Below are 21,683 nucleotides of genomic sequence, written 5' to 3' on the forward strand. Positions count from 1 at the left end.
TCATGAAACACACGTGCAAAATCTCAATAGACTTGAATGTATCTCATATCTCATCCGGTGAATTTCTGGTAGCTAAGAATCAATCTCCTTCACTCTAAACGCGAGAAGTATGACAATGAACGACACAGAAAGATTGATACAGTACAGCAGGGATGACTATAGTCTACAGGACCTTAATACGGCACTAAGTGAACTCAATGTGTCCCCCACCTATCTATCTATCTATCTGCCTTTCTATCTATCCATCTATCTATCTATCTATTTATCTATCTATTTGTCTATCTATCTATCTATCTATCTATCTATCTATCTATCTATCTATCTATCTATCTATCTATCTATCTCTATCTATCTATACAGCTCGAGCGAGAGTATAACCAGAGACGCTTTTATAGACAGGTTCCCCCTTCCCCCTTTGTGCTATCTTCACACGCACAACCTTCTGAACAACTGAATGAATCAAAATTTGTGAGCAGTTACTACTGTTGTTGTTATTATTTTTGTTTAAGCTTTAATTAAGCCGAGACAGCACGTCATGTCCCATCGTTATAAATTATGTTCTTATTATGCTCCTGACTCTATACATACTTAGCTAATAATTGTAAAATATTGTGAAATATATAAGGATTAGACCGTTAAATCCTTCAAACTATCAGATAATAGTATTTTCTTTCTTTATCACTATTATGTGAGAATATGTGATCATCATTACATTTAGGAATAACAATGCGTGATTGCGTTTGGTCTTTACCAAAATCTGCAAAATCAAAATCAAAATCTCTGTCTAAGTCCCTTAATTTTGTTTAAAATCACTTGAATCATTTGGATGTATAGGCCTACCTTTACATGAATGGAATTCTCAAAGATTGTACCAAGCTGGCTTCACAGATACTGCTAAGAGTGCTGTATTCTAGCTCAATGTCTGCTGTGTTAACTATTGAGATTCGTCATGTGTTTGTTTTTATTTTTGTCTTTTGCCATGGGGAAAATTGAAAATTATGTAAAAGTTGTAAAGCATCTGCATCATTAACTTAGACGTCTTTATGCTCATAATCTAACCAAAAAAAAAAAAAAAAAGATTCATATCAACCCGGTTTTCAATGGTTTTACAATACATGAAATATAATCTAACAAAAATTCTCTTTTTCTCTCTATGTTTTTAGCCCTCCATACTGCATGAGTTGTTTTTTTTTTCATTATTATTTTTAATTAAATCCATTCCATCATTTCAAAACTCAGTAAACTAATATCTTCAACCGAAACCATATTTTGTTACCCTTCTCCCGTTATCATTCACAAAAACAAATGATGGAGCACTTTGTATATGAAATTTGGTACGCGTATACGATACAAAATAAGTTTATATCATCGTCATGATAATTTATTCAATATTTTATTGTTTTTTCTTCACAATGTTAAAAAAAAATGTAATTTTGATATTTAGATTTTGTACAATAAGTTGCTGCATAATCTGAATCACCACACAATTTAAAACATCATTTCTAATTTCTTGAAAATATATGGACCAAATTCCACATTGATTTACTAATCTCACGTCAATAAAAGAAATCTATTATCTTTCAAGTCGTCTTTTTTGGACAAAACGAACATCTATCATTAATGATTATCTTCATCTTTAACATAGCCTTCATACATGCAAACGTACTTCCACTTCTTCATGAATCGGTAGTTCGTCGCTATTATCCTAGGCTCCCCCTATGAGTCAAAACCAATTAGCTACCATTCCTCAGACAAGAATCCATCTGCTTTTAAGACATGAAAAGCTTTGTTTTATATTGCAATGATATACAGTGTAGTTTGATGATATACGTTCAACTTTCTACTGTTGGGGCAGTAAAGTATCGATCAGCCATTACCAAACTGGTTGTTTTTCTTGTCATTTCACTTAGTATTCAATTCTGACAATTTCATTCTCTGTAAGTCGTTCAGTATTTCATTTCCCACAACTTTAGCAGTGCAAAATGTCCAAAGTAACGCAAAACACAAATCCATGAACTACTATTTAGTAGCTTTGCTTGGATTTGCAACTATAAAGTAGAAACATTAGTTTCTCCTAAGTCTTAAAGACATTTTTGTTAGAATTCCTGCCAACTTTCAACACATTTTCGTGAAAAAGCTTGAACTAGCCAAGAACACTGTAAAGTAAATTAATGTTGCCGAAATCCAAGCTAGTACAAGTTAAAAAAAATAATCTAAATTTACTCTTTGAGTATAATTCAAAGGTCAAGATTTATTCGATGCAGAAAATTGTCCTTGAAGCGGGCTACCATGGTCCTTTTGAATGCCTGATTGTGTTTGTATGTCTAACTTGCAACCACTTTGAATGCCTTCAACTTTCAAAGCCGATTGTTTCCAAACGTAAGATGTGTATGTGTAACAGGTGACTAACCAGTTCTTAACCATTTTTTGTGGTTTGTTTGGGAAATTCAGGGGAGAAATCACATTCCGTATGAAAGCTTTAGGATTGAAAATGTATTGATTCCAAAAATAGAAAATCGATATTCAGCGACTTTATGAGGTTTTTGGGTGGACGGCCGGGTAACACAGACATTTGCTGTCATACTCAATACTCATAGTATGGCATCATGCATGGTGATAAGTTACAGATATATAAACAACACCGATGAAACTCTACATGCACATCACTCTCTATCGAAACGCCTACACTGATATTTTTATCACACTCAATTCTATATGTAGGCGATTTACGTGGCTAACCGCAATTTACCCCGTTTTCCAGGCATTATTGAGAAGCTTTCAGCCGGCTTACCATCTTCATATCCGCCAGATTTCTGGAGAAGTGATAATATACTCGTATCCTCCAGGCGACGCTGAACTTCAGAAGATTGAAATTGTGTTTTGGTTTCGCCAGGAGGAATACAGAATCTCATGTAGGCGTTACTGTCGTATTGATGGAAGAAGCCTTTGATATTTTTTTTTTGACACTTTCTAACTCATTTAAATTTCATATGGCGATGTTATTATGAAGCTTAGCCAGGATCATGACAATTGCAAATTATGGATTGATTATATCATGTTACATAAAAGTATGTATGTATGTATGTATGTTTTCACGCAGGGCTCAAGATTAGCGATGGACCGCGACCAATAAAATTTGATGTCGGGCAACCAGATTTTTCTTTACTATAAAGACAGCAATTAAATACATCAGTTCAGATCCATGCAGGCAATTGACTTACTTGAACGAGATTCTCTGCAACGAAATACAAAAGTCGACTTTTTAATCTACTATTAGACACCACTGGTAAAATTTGCAAAATTCTATTTTTTACTAAAGATTTCAATTTATTTTCGTATTTCTCGATGGAAAATACATATAACAAAATATGATAATACATAATGTCCAGTTTGGATATATACAACAACAGCAACAACAAACGAACATAGTACATAACGGTCGATGTATTAGTTCAATCAAAGTAAAAGAATGCTATAGAGAAATACGATGGAACCTACTAAAAAGCAAGAGCTTGTTCAGCGTAGGTCTCAACAAAAGCCAATAGTGTGAAGAACAAGACGAGGAGCACGGGTACAACTAAAGACCAAACTTTAAAAAAAAATAAAATAAAAGACCATTAATACTCAGGGTACAAAAAGATTTTTATCTTATTATAAAAGGTGAATTAGAGACATCCATAAACAGTGATGGAGTTGTTATCAGGCCCGCTAGAGGGTTTGAGAAGGTTCTATCATGAGAAGTATTACAGCTGTTCCCACAAGTTATAGGAACTTTTAATACCTTTTATTGCACTTTACATAAAGGGAGCAGCTAGATTATTATCGATACAGACAGAAAACAAGCTAACAAGAACACAAAGAGAAGACAAAAATAAAATGCATATAAACTAATTGAATAGTGGTTTTTGTTGTCAGTTGGTTGCTACATTTTTATTCAGTTTCATCTCCATGCCCACAGCAAGGTGTGTCGGCTCCTTAGCAGAAGCTCGCTCGCCCGCCCGGTGTCGGGTGAATACCAAGTGGAGCAGATGCCTATCGTCATCACGCGGGATGAAATGACGTATTGTTGCCATGGCAATAAGATGTCTGCCGGCAAGTCGCGATGCGTGTGTGTCACGCTTTGGGGAGTCCAGAGCCCGATTCGATCGGTTGCTTCCATCAGTTCCACGCCGCGTAGTCTCGCCGTGGAGACTACAAAGGAAGCGGCCTTCCCCGCCAGACCTTCTCAAGACTCTTACAGTTTTCCTCTTGTTCTTATCTCAAGTAAAATGGTGTCCAGCATCAAAACAACTCCGGCAAAAATTAAGGTGCCTGACTCATGTAAGTAAACAGGTGGAAGAAATCCAGGAGTGTTGATTTTCCTTTGGGCAAAAAAAAAGAAGAAGAAGAAAAATGAAGATAGCAATGTCTTATCTGCACACATTGATTTCCTACAATATTGATTTTGATGGTAATTATTATTATTCATATAATCAACGTAATGCATACAATTTTTTAAATGAACATGACAAAAGTCAAGAGATTTTGCTAATGGTCAATCAAAAAGTGCATTGTTACATTCAATTCAAGTGAACTTTTTATATCCATCTGACAGAAAAGTAATACAAATACATTACATGCTTTATATGAATCAATAACGTTTTGCATTAAAAAAATGTTCTTCAGACAAAGAGTATACATTGTAGTTGATACTACATGGTGCAACAATCTTTTCATCTTTAGCATGAGCGAAAAGTCTTCATTTGTGTCTTTTTTCAGACAGATGAACAGATTCTGCTTTAGGAGGGAGATGTTATTCATTTCATTTTATTTCATTCCAAACCATGTTTGAAGTGCAATGTGACAACTATTATATACATACAGAACAATTAAATGCAGCTCATTTGTTTATAATGAAGAAATCATAGTTTAAGGGAATGCAATCATGATAGGCAAACTGTAACTGAATTGTATCAAGGAAAAGCGATAGAAAACAGAGGGAACTGCTGAATAGCGTGGCTTGTAGAAGGCAGTCCCCTTATGAGCCATGAGCAGTAACTGATAGTAATGGGCAAATTGCCTAAGAAACAGGGGAAACATAAAACAAATCATACGAACACAACTGCAGTCATAGACAGAAACAAAGCAGTTCTCTAATGTAGAGGATACGCATTGAAAGAAATAATATACGGAAGATCAAAGGCGACAAGAGCAAAATAAAGATGAGTTCAAGGGTCAATTCATGCGACCATGTCAAATCAACTGGTGTTATATGTTCATAGTTTATGTAATTCAATAAGGTTTTCTTGTTTGCTTCTATTTGTCAATATTGTTGTTTTTATTTTGAAATATTGAGCCTTAGTCAGTAACGCTACAGGCTTCTCTCACACAGCTACGAAGTTTAGAGTAATGAGACTATCCGCGAACTCCTATTAAACTGATGAATTTTTGAGCACAATAACAAATCAAATCCGCTTAGAAATGTACACATATCACACCCTCCTATACGCGTGCACTCCACACTGGCGCGACCATATCAAAAGCAAAATGCATCAGTATGTGTAAAGTGTACAAGTTAGTTTGTTTGGTTGCACTATTTTTAGGGATCTTTATAGCTAAGATTTAGATATCGGAGAACAGGACTCAAAACGGTTACGACATTCCTCTGAAAGGCTTTAAAACCGGGATAACAATGTCATGAATTTTAAGAATGCTGTCAATATGAGTTTACATTTGCTGTGTTATATTTTAATTAATACATGATCTACATGATCTTACATGATCTGCATGATCTACATGATGTATGGCCATGATCTACATGGCCTACATGATCTTGAATGCGCTTTACTAGATTATGATAGTATGCATAATAAGACCAGTTTACAGTATAATCGCAAATAGTGTACTCATAACAAGATAATATTGGTCAAGTTGGTACCATGTGACATTCATTGATTTCGTATATGGTTTACCATCGTGAGCCATTTACTCTGATTCCATAGCATGGGGAATCCCGTGTTAAACAAATAGTATGTTTCACATCAATGCTATGAATTATCATAACCAAAAAACAAAAATAAAGTAATATGCTCTTTCATTCCCTTTCATAGCCAGCATACAAATGCATGTTATTGACTGTGCAATTCTGTGTCACTTCCGCCTTTGGCCTCAGCGAAACAAAACTGTTTAATTCTTGGGCTAAGTATGCATTTTCCGTGCCTATCATAATCTAGTACAGTGCAAGGAGAAGTTCGTATTATCAAGAGCGCGTACGTGGGATGCGATATGACTAAATAATTATGTTAAAAATACCTCCATATATTTTTCAAGGCCTACGTTATTAATCTAAAGGATATAAACGATTTATCTGCGAGGTTGTAGTGCTTGAGTTTGTGTGCCTGAGCAAAATAACAAGTAATCATAAAGACAGATACACAGAGCTTAATTCGTTTTAAAGCGTGGAATGAATCATACCGAATATCTCTGCTGTTTGCCTCCAAATTGTGTTACAGTTATACATGGGTATAGTAATAACAACTTGTATTAAGCTTTTTTTTTTTCTAACCAATTAGATATTGGTCTAAGTTTACATTGCATACTCTTCTCTCAAAAAATTTAATGCCCTTTAAAGGAATTCTTGTTTTTGTAACTATCTAATGCATTTTCGAAGAAAAAAAACAAAGATCCGAACTAGTAACAGAAGAAAAAAATCTCAAACAACGACAAACATATTCTGTCTGGGCACGCCAGACTCTCATGTTTTCATTTTTACATTCATTTTTTTTAAAGTAAAAGTTAATATGTTTAATCAGATTTGTTTTAATTCCCTATCCATCTGAATAATCAAGATATTGTATGAATTATGTATATCACATAATTGTATACATAGAGTCATCATCAATATGCATATCATATACAGTATATATGTTTGTATATATATATTATATTCATTTCATTTATTTGTATATATACATATATTTATATTTATATTGTATATATATATATATATATATATATATATACATATATACTCACATCTAGATGACACACATTATGTTGTTGCAAGACCCGAGCCAGCAATGAATATTGGCCCTATACTTGTAGTTGATTATGAATTAGCTTACATGTCAATAATTCAGATGAGACATGCATACAATTAGATTTTTGTTGGTGTTTCTGGCTGAAGACATCCGCAGTAGTCGTGTTATATTCTTACATTGTAATTGTTAAGTGCATCCTTCCTTTAAAACACCTTATTTAATTAAGAAAGAGGTACGCGTTGGAAAAAAAGAGGGGATTAACCAGTGAGCTAAACGAATCATTTTGAACAGCATTTCATGTTCCAATTATATTTAAGTCATGTGATTTTTTTAGCCTCTGGTTTCATAGTTATTTCAAACATGTTAGCTCTTTTTCAATGAGACAAGTTCAGGTTTTTTTTTTTTACAAGGAAAAGAACTGGATCTGTACAGCGGTAATCATTCCAAACAATTCTTAGATCTGATCGCGATAACACAAGTAGCAGATGGGATCAAGTGTGATGGTGTAAAATTTCGCCTTTAAGATGAAAAATGAGATTTGCCAAGGGGAATTGGGCGTCTTTCATCGAAGCAAGAGGTTTGTGCATTGAAGAAAAAAATAGGGCATACAGTACTTCAGTGTTGTTGTTGGTTTTTTTTTTACAACATCTCGGACATTACAGGCGTGAGACAGATCATGCAAGGATTCAATGCAGAAAAAATAATATTGTTCTTTAAGCAATAACTTCAGGCGAATGGGAAAGTGAGCGTTTGATAAAGACCCTCCGGAAGATTAAATGTGCATGATTTGTGACGTTAGCCATTATGCACGCTCATGCTATATATTCTGTAAAAGATAGTGTCAATGCGATGAGCAGTTGACCACCGGAGAGCAGAAATAACTTTATATAATATTTCAAGTCAATTCAAATTTCTAATCTAATTTTTTGATCAAAAAAAAAAATCCATATATACATCACTTCTTAGTGACAGGAGATAAGGTGAGTAAAACTATGTGAGATGAAAAGCGTGTACAATAATATTGTGGAACTTTATGATGATTAACATTGTCACGAAAACTGAAGTGATCAGATATATATTTATGCATGTATATATATATGTATATATATATATATATATATATATATATATATATACATATATACATCTTTAAAGCTACAACTTTTAACTTATTAAAAAAGCAAAAGACGCATTTATCTTTGCCTACAATATTGAGCGATACATCTAAACACTTCCGTATTTATTTCCCTGCAGTATCTGGTCCTCGCACCTTTCATCTTCCCTTCATTTTCTTCATGTTTCGTTTGTTCCCTCCTTCACTCTCAGGTTTTTTTTTTTCCACTCAAATTGACTTCAGCCTGGAAACCATTATAAAATCAAGAAAATCATCAGATCCGTTTAATGTTGTCAAGCCACGTTCATTCTTGACTAAATATACAGGTTAATATTTTAACCAATAAATGCAATATGATATTACATGAGATTACTGTTTCCTTTTCATGATGATGCAAGTGAACAAGTGTACCTCTTAAAACAATCAATGATTTTTCTGAGGCAATATTTTGATTGTCCCCTAAGTGAAAGGTTACTATAATCATATTGCTCTGAAAGACATACATTTTGCTCATAAATTTTAACGATTTACAAGATGATCCGTCACACATTTTATGTTTATCTCTTCTTTCGTCCGAGGCAAGTTAATAAGAGAGCCTTTTATATGAGTGTTGTTGTGTGAAATGACACGCTTTTTGATAGATTATTGAGTTCATTGAAGATGGTCCTCAAGATAAAAAGAAAAATAATGAAAGTTCAAGCAGAGTTGACCAATGAAGTGCGTACTCTGTGTAGTACGTGTGTGTGTGTGCCAAGCAGCGTATGCCTGTCATGAATTTAAAAATTGCAGCATTTACTGTTTAGTCTAATGTATATGTATGCACTCTTTACAATTCTTATCCATTCATTTAAAGCAGAAACTATAAATTTGATGAATAACTTCAGAAACTCTTATTCTGTTACAAAATCCTTATAATTCCTGACTTCAAAATGACTGAATTGTATGTGACTTAATTCTAGTAACCTCTTAATTGTAAAGAATTAATATTCAGAATATGTTGCCATGAGGTGGAATAGAGATTTTGAAGATCAGTGTCACTCTCCCTTGCTGGTGACGTCATCATCAATGAATTGACCTCAAAAAGGTGCAGTGGGCAACCAGCCCACACAAAATGTAGGCAATTGCGACCGTGTATTCTTGTTCTATAAAAACAGTGTTGATGCTGACTAATATTCATGAAGAATTCATACGCTGGAGAATTTGAGAGAAAGAGAGGTTTTCAGAAAAACGGAGCCCCACCATCATTAAATTCGTTGAATTTAGTACACCGTTTTGTGTTTACAACTAACGAAGTGCTCATTAAATCGTAATTGACATTGGAGTCAATTTCAATATTGGCAGATGAGGTCATAAAAGACGAGATAATGTTGATTATAATGTAACATATGTTACTGTCTACGAATGCAATAGAAAAGAACATGACTACGAAAAACGACAGCCCTCGTCGCAAAGAAGTAATTGATTTGTTTTTCACGCGCTTGCAGAGCAATGGTGGGTCCTTTCAGTTAAATATCACTGTTTTTCCTATTTTCGGTGATTCTTTCTTCTGACTGAGATCCATCACTGACGTGTCTCCACTGGCGAACGGGCATCAACCACGCATCTCAAATGGCCCTTCGCACACGGTTCATAAGATCCATGTTAAATAGCGGCAACGTGCCTGATGCAGGAGTGATGGATGTTGAAAACGAGGAAGAAAAAATGGCGCTCTCGAGGAACGTAGCACTAGGTTTCAGCCAATAAAAGCGCCTCAACCACTTGCATCTCATTAGCGTGTGCGAGGATGGTCCAGTAATATCGATCAGTGAGAAATGCGGTTCGTCCGTTGGCAATGTGAACTGCTGAGCATATTGTAAGAGACGGTGGGTGTGTGTGTGTGTGTGAGTGTGTGTGTGTGTGCATCATACGTGTGTGTGTGACATTGTACTTTGTGTGCGCGCGTGTATACCGTTGATGTCCATCTTGCTGCAGTATGCGGCGGCAACCTGTGCGACGAATTAGAAGCTGGGATGCTAGCCACCAATGCATTGCAAAGAAGACGAAGACGACGTGACAGGATAGAACAAATCCGCATGCATTGCGAAAGGATTCTTCTACGTCTTAGGAAGAAAGGAACACAAGAGGAGACCAATTTTTATTGAAAAGAGCAACAGCGAAAAATAGAAAGAAACACCTAAAGGGAAGGGAGGATTATCGACAAAACACTTGCTCCGCCGGTGGCTGGATGATGGTTGGAGTTATGACATGGGGACGAGGGCTGTATTTTGGCGCCTTTTTCCTCCTGGCCGCGGTCGTCTGTGCATCAGGCAGCGATAAGCACTACACAAACAGCTTCGTGATCGAGGTGCAAGATGGCGACAGTGCACATTCCGTCGCCAAAAGGCATAACCTTGAGTACCTTGGACAGGTTAGTCTGAAATATCTTAGTATCTCTCTTGGTTGAAGAAAACGAAAAGATATGTATTTTCCACGAACAAAATTGATGATTACTTTCGGAAAAAGTAAGCTCGTAACAGCTTCAATCGTAGCAGCTGTCAGGGGCAATGGAACAGCTTGTAGAGGCAATATACCAACTTCGATGACGTAGGTTTCTGGTCTAGTGAAGCTATGCGCATCAGTGTAAGTATGATTACTTGACTCTTGGCAATTAAGGTTAATATTAAATCATATTAGCTACCATTCCCTAGAACAGTAAACAACTAACTTTGAAGAGGTGAAGAAACGATATATAATACTTTATGAAGACTTTTCAAGATGACATGCACGCAATGAAAAGGGTATCAATATTTATCCTTAAAAAGGGGGGGGGCAAGGGGTGTTTAGCTCCACTCTAATCCCATAGTACAAACCTGATACACGATTGTTGGTCTTGAGGATTCACTACAAGAAATCAGTTGCAAAGAAAGACGAAAATGCATAAACATGCTTTCCTGATTTATATTCTAGGACGAGTAGCATAAACTCTCTAATCAGTGAAAATCCAAACAAATTCATATCAAACCCAGATCACATCGCTTAGTCTGGAATAACAGTACTGAGTGTGTCGTTAGCATTTGATTTCTTTAGAAATGATGGAAGGTAATTATCACATTTGCGCTCTATAAAAATGGTTCATTATTATTATTATTATTCTACGGAAACATTTTGATAATTCCGGTGAGGTGATTTGCTGTGAGATGGTTGTTACTTCCTTTTGCAGTTTTCTTTGTCCGTCCTGCCTTCCTGTTACTGTGTGGGGAAAATAAAATGAGAAACTTCAGGCCATGAAGAAATTTATCCTTGTAGAAATGATACAGGCTGAACGTAAACGTTGGGGACATAATTTTTACGATAAATCACTAGTAAAGAGTACATTCATTTAAAACTTTTTTGTGTTACTTTGCAGCCGTGCCTATTGAGCAAAGTAGTAGTGCATGAATACAGAAAGTGAAGAACCATAATTGATAAACATACACATGATTTGCTGGTTACTAGCAAACGTATGAAGGGGAAAAGTAAAAAAGGAATCAATCTGGATGTGACTTGAATGCTGAGGTGTCACCACGGACAGCCCTTACTCCTGCAGAGCATAAGAGAGAGGGGAAGAGGGGTAAATGATATACAGTGACTAATGGAGAGAAAGATGTACTGATCCACTGATGAATACATTGAAGTTACATATCTGAGCAAAGAAAAAAAAAACAAAAAGAGCAAAGTTATGCACAGATTGACAGCTACAGAAAGAGTCAACATGGAGCAGAGAAATTTGATTGCAAGAAGCCTTTGATAATTATGACACGTAATTTTCTCTGTGGGCGACTCATGATACTTTGAGGCATGCCATTATTTCCCAGAGGTCTGTTTTGTAAAGCCTCTTGTGCCGGTCTCCCAAGGTTTAGAAATGGCTTCGGCATAATCAAGGTCATTACAGGTATCATTACTGTGATTTCAGTCTTGCATGCCGCAGTGCTTCTTCGGGAACGTGAAGCTGGGCATTCGGGTTTCGCTTAAAGCACGCTGTGCATTATTGTGATTTTGTAGGGCCTATAATTTCATTTCATTGCATTTTATTTCATTTATGAAGTTTTCACACAAAATAATACTGTGTTGTGTTTACAACATCCATCCATGACACTGTAAAGTAACAAATAAATCATAAGTTATAAGCAGTATATACAAATAACATTTACACGTACGGCACAAAATCAATTGATGAATCAATAATGTAGGCTCGACATGAACTTTTTTCTTCTGTGGACAGTTCGCGCCACCAAAATCTTCAAATTTCATCATTTATTTATTTATTTATGTATTTATCTATCTATGTATCTATCTATTTATCTATTGATCTATTTACTTGGTGGTTCGACATTGAAGGTTGGTGGCCGCACAAAAAAAGAAGGAAGAGAAAGGAAGAGTAAAACATAAAAAACAATAATCATTTGATAAAACATTAAAAATGTTACAATAAGGCATGAAAATTCTGTGAAAATTGGCAGGAGTGATAAAGGGCTTGTAATACCATGTACTGTGACTATAAGATCACAACATGTATTGTATTCAATATTGAATTGACGCATAAACATGATTTTCTATGACACTATACATATTCATGAAATGATTAATTTTAACATTACATTAGGGTGATAATAGTACCCGCTTCTATTATTGGACAAATAAATTCTATGTTCTCATGGTCCGGTCTGGCCACCAAAGCTATCTATTTCTGGTGGCCCCGAGACACATATGTATGTTTATTATGTATATGTATATATGTATATATGTATATATATATATATATATATATGTATATATATATATATATATACATATATACATATATATATATATATATATACATATATATACATGTAAAATCCTATGCAGATACTCACTTTTACCTTTCTTTCTTCCGAAAATTATGATAATAAATCAGACGAAGATGTTGCTGAGCGGAAGCAAAGACTGTTGACGTTGTTAGAAGAGTTTGATCTCATTTGTTTTCGCTATCAATACAATACATAGTGCAGCAAGATTTTGTTTTTTGTTTTTAGCTGATAAAAAAAAACACAGATATCTAAGAAAAATTTGCTCTTCAGTGGGATTTTAACGATCAATAATTTCCTCTTCTTCTTTTTTTGTTAATGTCGTGACTTGTTTATCACGCGCTGCGTAATATGAGCTGCAATAAGGTAATTTCTTGTTCCCCCGTGACAGCCGTTCTGTCTACCACATTTAATTGGATAAAACGCTTGCACTAGACAAGAAGAATACTTCCTTGATATTTCCGGCGCCATTTCAGAATCAAATTGTTAAATAATACAATGATTTTTTTACACGATATAGACTGATCACATTTTAAGAATACCACATGCTCATGCAAAATGTTTAGGATCTGATTATCAACCTGTGATGTTTCACATCCTAGAAGAAACCCAGTGTTGATAGAACAAACGAATTTCGGGTTCTCACTGTGTCAGTTGTCAAATAATACGTAGAAGCCACTTACTATCTATATTGAATCTTCTTATTATTGAGCCTCCATGGTACAAAACCAAGATGTAATCCGGATGTTGTCATAGGGATAGTTACAATTGTCATATCTAGTCTTTCGTGGCAAATCTACCTGTATGCTGCGCGCAAATATCGAGACTATACTCTTGTCAACCAGTCTGCGAGTATACAAGTAGGTCCGAAAGTCATTGTCGGGTAAGCACATCTTGATTTCTCTTTTGACACGCCCGATGTTTACGGCACACTGATTACGACAAACCAGGTCATGGGATTGATCAGTGACATAGTCTCTTTCAACGCTGTCTTTGCGAAAAGGGATCAGGACGAACTCCTACTGATTTACTTGCACAACTTCACGGCAGTGATGGACAACACCTTCAATTCTCCAATATACGCCTGTGTCTTCCAACTTTCCTTCAACAAGACCATCGTCATGGGCGTCACCAGGGGGGGTGCGTTGGGTGCGAACGCACCCCCCTTCAGCCCCTTAAAAAAAAAAAAAAAAAAAAAAAAATCAGTCTGAGAGCGACATCAACGCCGGATGCTAAATAATAATAATAATTTTTTTTTTTTTTTTTTGCACCAGGGACAACAAATTCGTGGGCAAAAACAATTCGCACCCCTGGCTCTGGCAGCACTGATTTTATGCATATCTACTACTATACAGTGTTTACTATTTATCGACCGTACTGTACATCCGTACGGTACGGAGCACGTACACGTTTGCATGTTACGTGTGCTACTTACAAGTTAGTATAGGGTCTATGTACGTTACTTCTGACCAATCCATATTGCCAGCCCAAGTGCGAGCCTTAGCCTCATTAAAAATAAAGAATAAAAAAATGCCCACCTCCCTCCATAATTCCAGAGACGAGAAGAATTCCTTCTTACCTTTTTTTTTTTTTTTTGGACAGAAAATGCCCCCATCAAAATATTGGAGGAGCAAGCATATTATAATTTTGCACCCCATAATCAATATTTAAAAATTAGTAAATGAGAAGATTTTTCTTGCTTTTGAAAGAAAAAAAAAAGTGGTGCCCCCATAAAAATATTGGAAGGCAAGCGCACCATTTGCCCCACCCCACATAATCATAATTCCCGCGATGAAAAGAAATTCTTGCTTTTTTGTTAGAAATATGTCCAATTATTTCACCCAAAAGCAGTGGCGTAGCTATGGAGGGGGTTTGAACCCCCCCCCCCCCCCCACCCCCATCCGCTGGTTTAAAAAAAGAAGAAAAAAAAAGTAATTCAAGGGTTAGTAAACTGCTTTTGAAATCGACATGAAACGGTGATCAAGAAATAATATAGTTTCCTATGATTTCTTTTAACCATAATTCAAGAGGTATATAGTGTGAAACATTGTTCAAAATGCCCGGAGCCGACAAAAGATTGTGATTCAGCGTGATTCCTGGTTGACATTCTGCATAAAGCAGGATGTGCGCAGTGTACTCAGAACATCCGAACGGCAAACAGAGTCGGTGCAATTAAATGTTGCGCAATGTGATGTAGAATGTACACCTTTAACCTTACGCTTTGTTGTATCAAAGCTAGATCATTGATTTTGCAGTGTTGCTTTACATACTAGTCTATATAAAAATGTCTTGCATTGCCAATAAAAAGACTTGACCTGGGCTAATTCCTAACTTTTCCATGTATATAATACATACACACAAACAAACACTCACACTTAGGGGATGCTCTAAAGTGCAGATTTTGGACATCCTTCCCCTGCTTGGTCACTTCGATGCCACCTCGCTGGTCATACCTCCCCCAGTCATGAACATAAACCCACACCCTGGACTACCAGTGGCGGATCGAGGAGTGGGGGGACGCAACGGGCGTCCCCCCTTAATTTCCAATGCGAAAAATTATAGTTACAAACGGCAGTTTTTGGACTGTAAATGTCAAAATTTTCAAGCTCGCTCGCTCCGCTCGCTCGCATTTAGTCGTAATGCCATTTTCCTGACGTTGCTGCCAGTAATTGCCAGCAGTTGCGCCCGTTGCGCCCCGTCCCTTTATTTCCAAAGCGAAAAAATATAGCTACAAACGGCAGTTTTGGGACTGTAAATAAAATGTCAATATTTTCAAGCTCGCTCGCTCCGCTCGCTCGCATTTAATTGTTATGTCATTAGCTGACAGTAATTGCCAGCAGTTACGCCCGATGCCCCCCCCCCTAATTTCGAAAGCAAAAAAAAAAATAGCTACAAACGGCGGTTTTTGGACTGTAAAATGTTAAAATTTTCAAGCTCGCTCGCATTTAATCTTTATGCAATTCTCCTGATGTTACTGCCAGTAATTGTCAGCAGTTGCGCCCGGTGCGCCCGATGCCCCCCCCCCCCCCCTCTAATCTCCAAAGCGAAAAATATAGCTACAAACGGCAGCTTTTGGACTGTAAAGTGTCAAAATTTTCGAGCTCGCTCGCTCCGCTCGCTCGCATTTGATTGTCATATGCCATTCTCCTGATGTTGCTGCCAGTAATTGCCGGCAGTTGCGCCCGGTGCGCCCCCTCCTTTATTTCGAAAGCGAAAAAATATAGCTACAAATGACAGTTTTTGGACTGTTAATGTCAAACATTTCAAGCTCGCTCTCTTCGCTCCCTCGCATTTAATCGCTATGCCATTCTCCTGATGTTGGTGCCAGTAATTGCCGGCGGTTGCGTCTGGTGCGCCCCCTTCCTTTATTTCTAAAGCGAAAATATAGCTACATAGGGCAGTTTTTGGACTGTAAAATGTCAACATTTTCAAGCTCGCTCTCTTCGCTTGCTCGCATCTAATCGCTATGTCATTCACCTGATGTTGCTGCCAGTAATTGCCAGCAGTTGTGCCCGGTGCGCCTCCCCCTTAAATTCCAAAGCGAAAAAATATAGCTACAAACGGCATTTTTTTTTTACTGTAAAGTGTCAAAATTTTCAAGCTCGCTCACTCCGCTCGCTCGCGTTAAATTGCTATGCAATTTTCCTGATGTTGCTGCCAGTAATTTTTCATTTCACACCGTCATTCCATAATCCATTGATAGGGGGGACCACAACCTCCCCCCTTGTTCGCTCCGCTTGCTCGGGCTCGGTCGCGTTCATGACATTAGTGTAAGAATTAATACTAGAAGTTTATTTAAATGATACTGTTTATAGGCAAATTGTTCAATAACAATTTACTTCAAAATGTACTGATGCCTTCAACAAGTAGGACTGTTTCGAGTCGATAAAACACGCAAAAAAACCTGCATCAAATGGCACACTTTACAACAGCAAAATGCAAAAAGTGCTCACCGTGGGAGGGGGGCACTCCCTCCCACATCCTCCCCCTCGCTCACTCCGCTCGCTCTTACTTGGCCGCGTTCATGAAATTCAGTGTAAATATTAAAACAGGAAGTTTATTGGGATGATACTATTCTATAGGCAAATTGTTCAATAATAATCTTCATCAAAATATACTTCTACCTTAACATGAGGGATTGGTTCAAGTCGATAAAACAAGCAAAAACAAGCATCAAATTGCACCATAATTACAACATCACAATGCAATTTCAGTTCTAACCGTGGGAGGGGGTTGGATCCCTCCCACATCTTCCCCCTCGCTCGCTCCGCTTGCTCGGGCTCGGTCGCGTTCATGACATCAGTGTAAGAATATTGTTCAACAACAATTTCCATCAAAATGTACTGCTACCTTAAACAAGTGGGACTGTTTCAAGTCGATAAAAACACGTAAAAAAACTGCATCAAATTGCACCATTTACAACATCAAAATGCAAAAAGTTCTCACCGTGGGAGGAGTGGAGACAACAGGGACTTCCACACCCTCCCCCCCCCCCACCTTGCTCGCTCCCTCGCATACTAACACCCCCCCCTCCCCCCCCAACATGAAATCCTAGCTACGCCGGTGCCCTTTCCCCGCTTGGTTTCCCTCAAAAAAAAAAAAAGTCTGGGGATTGAGAGCTTCCTATATTCCAAATGTCTGTCCAAAAAATCGCGCTACATTTAGTGTCAAAACGCACCCCCCTTGAAAAAAAGCTGGTGACGCCCCTGATCGTCTTCTTTTTGTCAACATGGATGTCATCAGAATTATTTGAAATTAACCCTCTGGTTACTATCCCATGGAGTTATCACTTTTGCTGATGCCTTTAGCAAACTGAGAAAGGAGGCGGGTTATAAGTAGATGAGGCTTCCTGTTTCCTTCTATACTTTTGTGCTTCAAACATCGCTTTTCCGTTAGTCACATTTCATAAAAAAGATGCGGTAAGTGCTTTGCCTTGAGCGTTTAGTTGCCATTGTACGCACTGGTGCACGAGTCAGCGACGTAGAGAAATCTTTTCCTCGCGATGTGCATCTAACAGAAATCGCCCAGAATCGGAGTGTTACACTCTTGTGACACAGCCGTGACCACTGGAGTAGACGGGGAAAAAAAGGTCATTATTGCATGCAGTAATTTTACTCATTGATTTTTAACAATCTGCGTTGCGTTTGGGGTCATCCCACAAGACCGACACCCACGAGTCATACAGCCCACGAGTTCGACATAGAAAAGAGGTCCATGAGTCATACAGCTCACGAGTCATATATACAGCCCATGAGTTCGACAGATACAACACGGGGCTTAACGTGTCGGTCTCGGGGGTCTTGTTAGCTTTGCTTAGTGTCGAACTCATGGGCTGTATGACCCATGAGCTGTATAACTCATGGGCTGTATGACTCGTGAGCTCTATGACTCGTGGGCTGTATGACTCGTGGGTGTCGGTCTCATGACGTGCACCCTACTGTTACAAGATATCTGCGTACATGTCAGAGCGAACTTATTGGGGGAAAAAATAACAATCGATCTGTTCCTCGGTACAAGTTGTATCTGGATAGACAAAGTTGATATTCACCTGATTTCAAGATTAAATTTGACTAAGGTAGAACATAGTTGTCAGCAAATTCCGTGTTGTTTCATTTCTTTTTCTGAAACAAATGCATGCTATTAACTGAATAGAACCGAGCGATGGTAGTAAAATCGTAACAGTGTGCAGTCATGCTACAAGACTTGAAGTAACGTCGATGCGTTAAACTGTCGGAATTAATAGAGAAATGAAAGGAGAAAAACTTTGAATTACAAGCTGCTTCCACGGATTCAGTATTCGCATCTCCAAAACGTGATGCCACAGTGGAGGAAAAACTTGAATGATATGAAATAGATATTCCCACAGAGCTGGATCTCTGCGGCCCCTAAAACACCAGAAAGGATCAAATTCGGATGAAATTCAAATTGCAGCCGTATATGTTTTAAAAAGGGTTATTTTCAAGTATCCTTTTTTACGTTGTTTTCATTACTTTCGCAGAAATCAGTGGGTTAACTTTCATCTCATTATTTTTATGTTGTTTATTGCAGGGATGTAATGAGCATGTCCGATGTTTGTTCGGATCGACTATAGGTGTCATGATTTTTTTTTCGTAGCGTGCATGCGCAATAGCAATGGGTTTGTCGACAAATTGGGCGCGTAGATATTAATCCAATTTAAAAAAAATAGACGTATTTCTTTTTTTTTTTCAACTCGCATGTCCATGGTTGAAAGTCACATTACTCATCTCTAGGTACTTAATTAAAACTGCTTTCAAGCTTCTGAGTCGCTTTCCAAGAAGGTATTTTTGAATTGCCTTCTTGGCCACGAAGATGTTTACTTACAAGAGCTCTGAAGAGGTGAATATTTGGGGGGGGGGGGGGGGTATGCATGCAATGAGAGTAGATCGAGTTGTGTTCTTTTTAATTTTGCCCACACCGGACTGGAAGCGATCGGGAACAGTCAGTGAGAATTAAGGGTTGATAGCCAACATACAGACAAATAAACAAAACAATTAAAGAAAGACCCACTCCTATTCGAGAATGGATGCGTCATCAGATGCTGAATTTCATTCACGTCATGGCTTCATGTTTGTTGTTGTCTTTCCCTCATTCTACCTGCCCAGTGGATCTAATTATCATACTTTTTGATGCCACATAGCCACGCGGTCTCACGAAGGATGCACTAAATATATTTCGCCATTATTGACGCCTACTCATTTGCTGATATAAGCATCAGTTCTTTTACTCTCTTCATCTCCCTGAAACTGAATTGAGACGATTTGAGGATGATTTCGTCTCGTCGTCCTATTGCAAGCCAGGTGGGAAATGCCTTGCCTTACACTCCAGAGTGAGTTGTTTAAAATCATAATTGCGATGGTTGAATCAAGATCTGAAGTAAATCTCAAGTACGGTCTGTAAAATAGACCACTTTGATACGCGAAAGAGTACATGGACTTGATAACAAGTAAGAATGATCAAGAGCAGTCAATCCTATACACTCAGCAGACACGTACACAACAACACTGAACGCATAGTTTGAGAACAGCGAATGCCTAAGTCCGGACAGATCATGGAGATGGCCGGGTTAATTGCGTTTTTTAGCGATTTTAGCCTTTGCACTTTCAAACTCAGCAGATTTTTGATCAAATTCTGAAACGGAAGTCCTTTAATGGCTTGGAGATGTTCTCGCAAATTCCTGAGAGAGCTTTGAAATACTTATTTTGCAACTGTCATTTAATATCCATCCATAATTGCAGTTTTGCTAATGTACTACTATCCAAGTGTTGATTTAACCTGTTCAGCGTACGTGCTATAGCGGGCAAGTGGTTTCTGCACTAAATGAACACCAAGTGAACACTATAGCGATCTCTGTTTTAAAGGATCCATATGTGTTTTTATACTTCTATCATTGCTTGATTTTTAGATCATGTACTACCCCTTACGCGGAAGTGACAGTTATAGTCCATTCCCAGTGCTTGCGGCAGACAATATTGTATAGATCCGTTCGCATAATTCTACGTACACGTACTGCTAACCATGTCTAATTCCTCTGTCTATTACTGGTTTAGACGCGCATGGCTTCGTTGCTCGGAGATCAAATCATTTCAATTCGCTACGCGGAAAAGCAGCGGGCTGTTTCGTTAATGATTAAGTCCCTTTTAGTCTGAAAGTGCAGTGCTGCGACATTGATCGTTAGTTGACAAAAGAACATCTTCAGGCCTGTGGGAATTAAAGAAAACATGTAATTTGCAAACCATCTGTATAGGTAACATACAGAGAATAGCTCCAGAAGTTTGTTGTCTGTTATCTGTCATCATAGATTGTAGTCAGCAGATAAATTGCACACAACCACTCTTGTTGATTATCCAGTTGAAGACATTTTCCAATCCATTTAAATAATATTCGCATTTTTTACATCATAACAGTAAATCCTATTTTCAGTACTCTTAACAAGGATTCGAATGTTAAGCAATATTGCTTTTTCATTTCTGTGAATTTCAATTGTACCAATTTGATATTAGTAAGAGAAAACAGCTCGAGCAATTTTCATTACCTTTTTTAAATCACAACCTTCTGTTCTCTCTGTCGTTCCATGATTTCACCGCAATCATTATTGAGAAAAACCAAAATAATATTTCATGTTTTGGTATTGGGATGATTGATTATGCCGTAATGATCATGAATTTCTATCTTTGGGGTAACTTTTGAGAAGCTTGCCTTGGAGAGAATAAATATGATATTGCAAACAGGCATGCAGTGATGAAGATATAAACTGTCTCACAATATCACGCTAGCTGGAACTATGCAGCTGACATTTTTTAAAGCAGTCCGTGAGTTGTATTTCCGTTGCCTTCGAAATGTCATGATATTACAACGTGATCGCCGAAATCTCTGCGTGACCTTTATTCCCAGGGAGATGTCTGCAATGCATATTGAAGTCATAAAATGGCCCACGGCTCTGTTTTAATGCGCTCTGCAAGCACAGCTACGCGCCTTCCTATATCTTCAAAACGTGGAGAAATGGAAACGCGGCCCGCAAGCCGAATATAAACTGCGCACGCCATTACCGACAAGAACGAATCGATTGATATCGATTCACGGCTGGTATCGGCGTTGACTTACCGGTATGAGCAAATAACGGCCTGGTGATAATCCAGGTAGAAAAACCATTGGCGATCTCGCCTTCTTACATTTGCACGAAGTCCGGCGACTCGGGGATATCTTCCGTTCAATGAGGGCTTTTAA

At 37.7% G+C, this 21,683-nt stretch overlaps 1 protein-coding gene across 1 annotated transcript in view; it reads left to right on the top strand.

Annotated features, from left to right (window-relative positions):
- Positions 1–9,874: 9,874 nt before the first annotated feature.
- The window catches only part of LOC139736215 (neuroendocrine convertase 2-like), a 62,788-nt gene continuing 50,979 nt past the window's right edge, over positions 9,875–21,683 (top strand). The window contains exons 1-2 of the mRNA XM_071646949.1: positions 9,875–9,937; positions 10,105–10,540. Of these exons, the coding sequence (XP_071503050.1) occupies positions 10,358–10,540 (183 nt within the window). The 5' untranslated portion in view covers positions 9,875–9,937; positions 10,105–10,357. The remainder of the gene's footprint in view (positions 9,938–10,104; positions 10,541–21,683) is intronic.

The sequence above is a fragment of the Diadema antillarum genome, unplaced genomic scaffold (genome assembly GCF_040938485.1).
Source record: "Diadema antillarum isolate AM-2024a unplaced genomic scaffold, OU_Dant_1.0 seq00000633_RagTag, whole genome shotgun sequence".
Lineage (NCBI taxonomy): Eukaryota > Metazoa > Echinodermata > Echinoidea > Diadematoida > Diadematidae > Diadema > Diadema antillarum.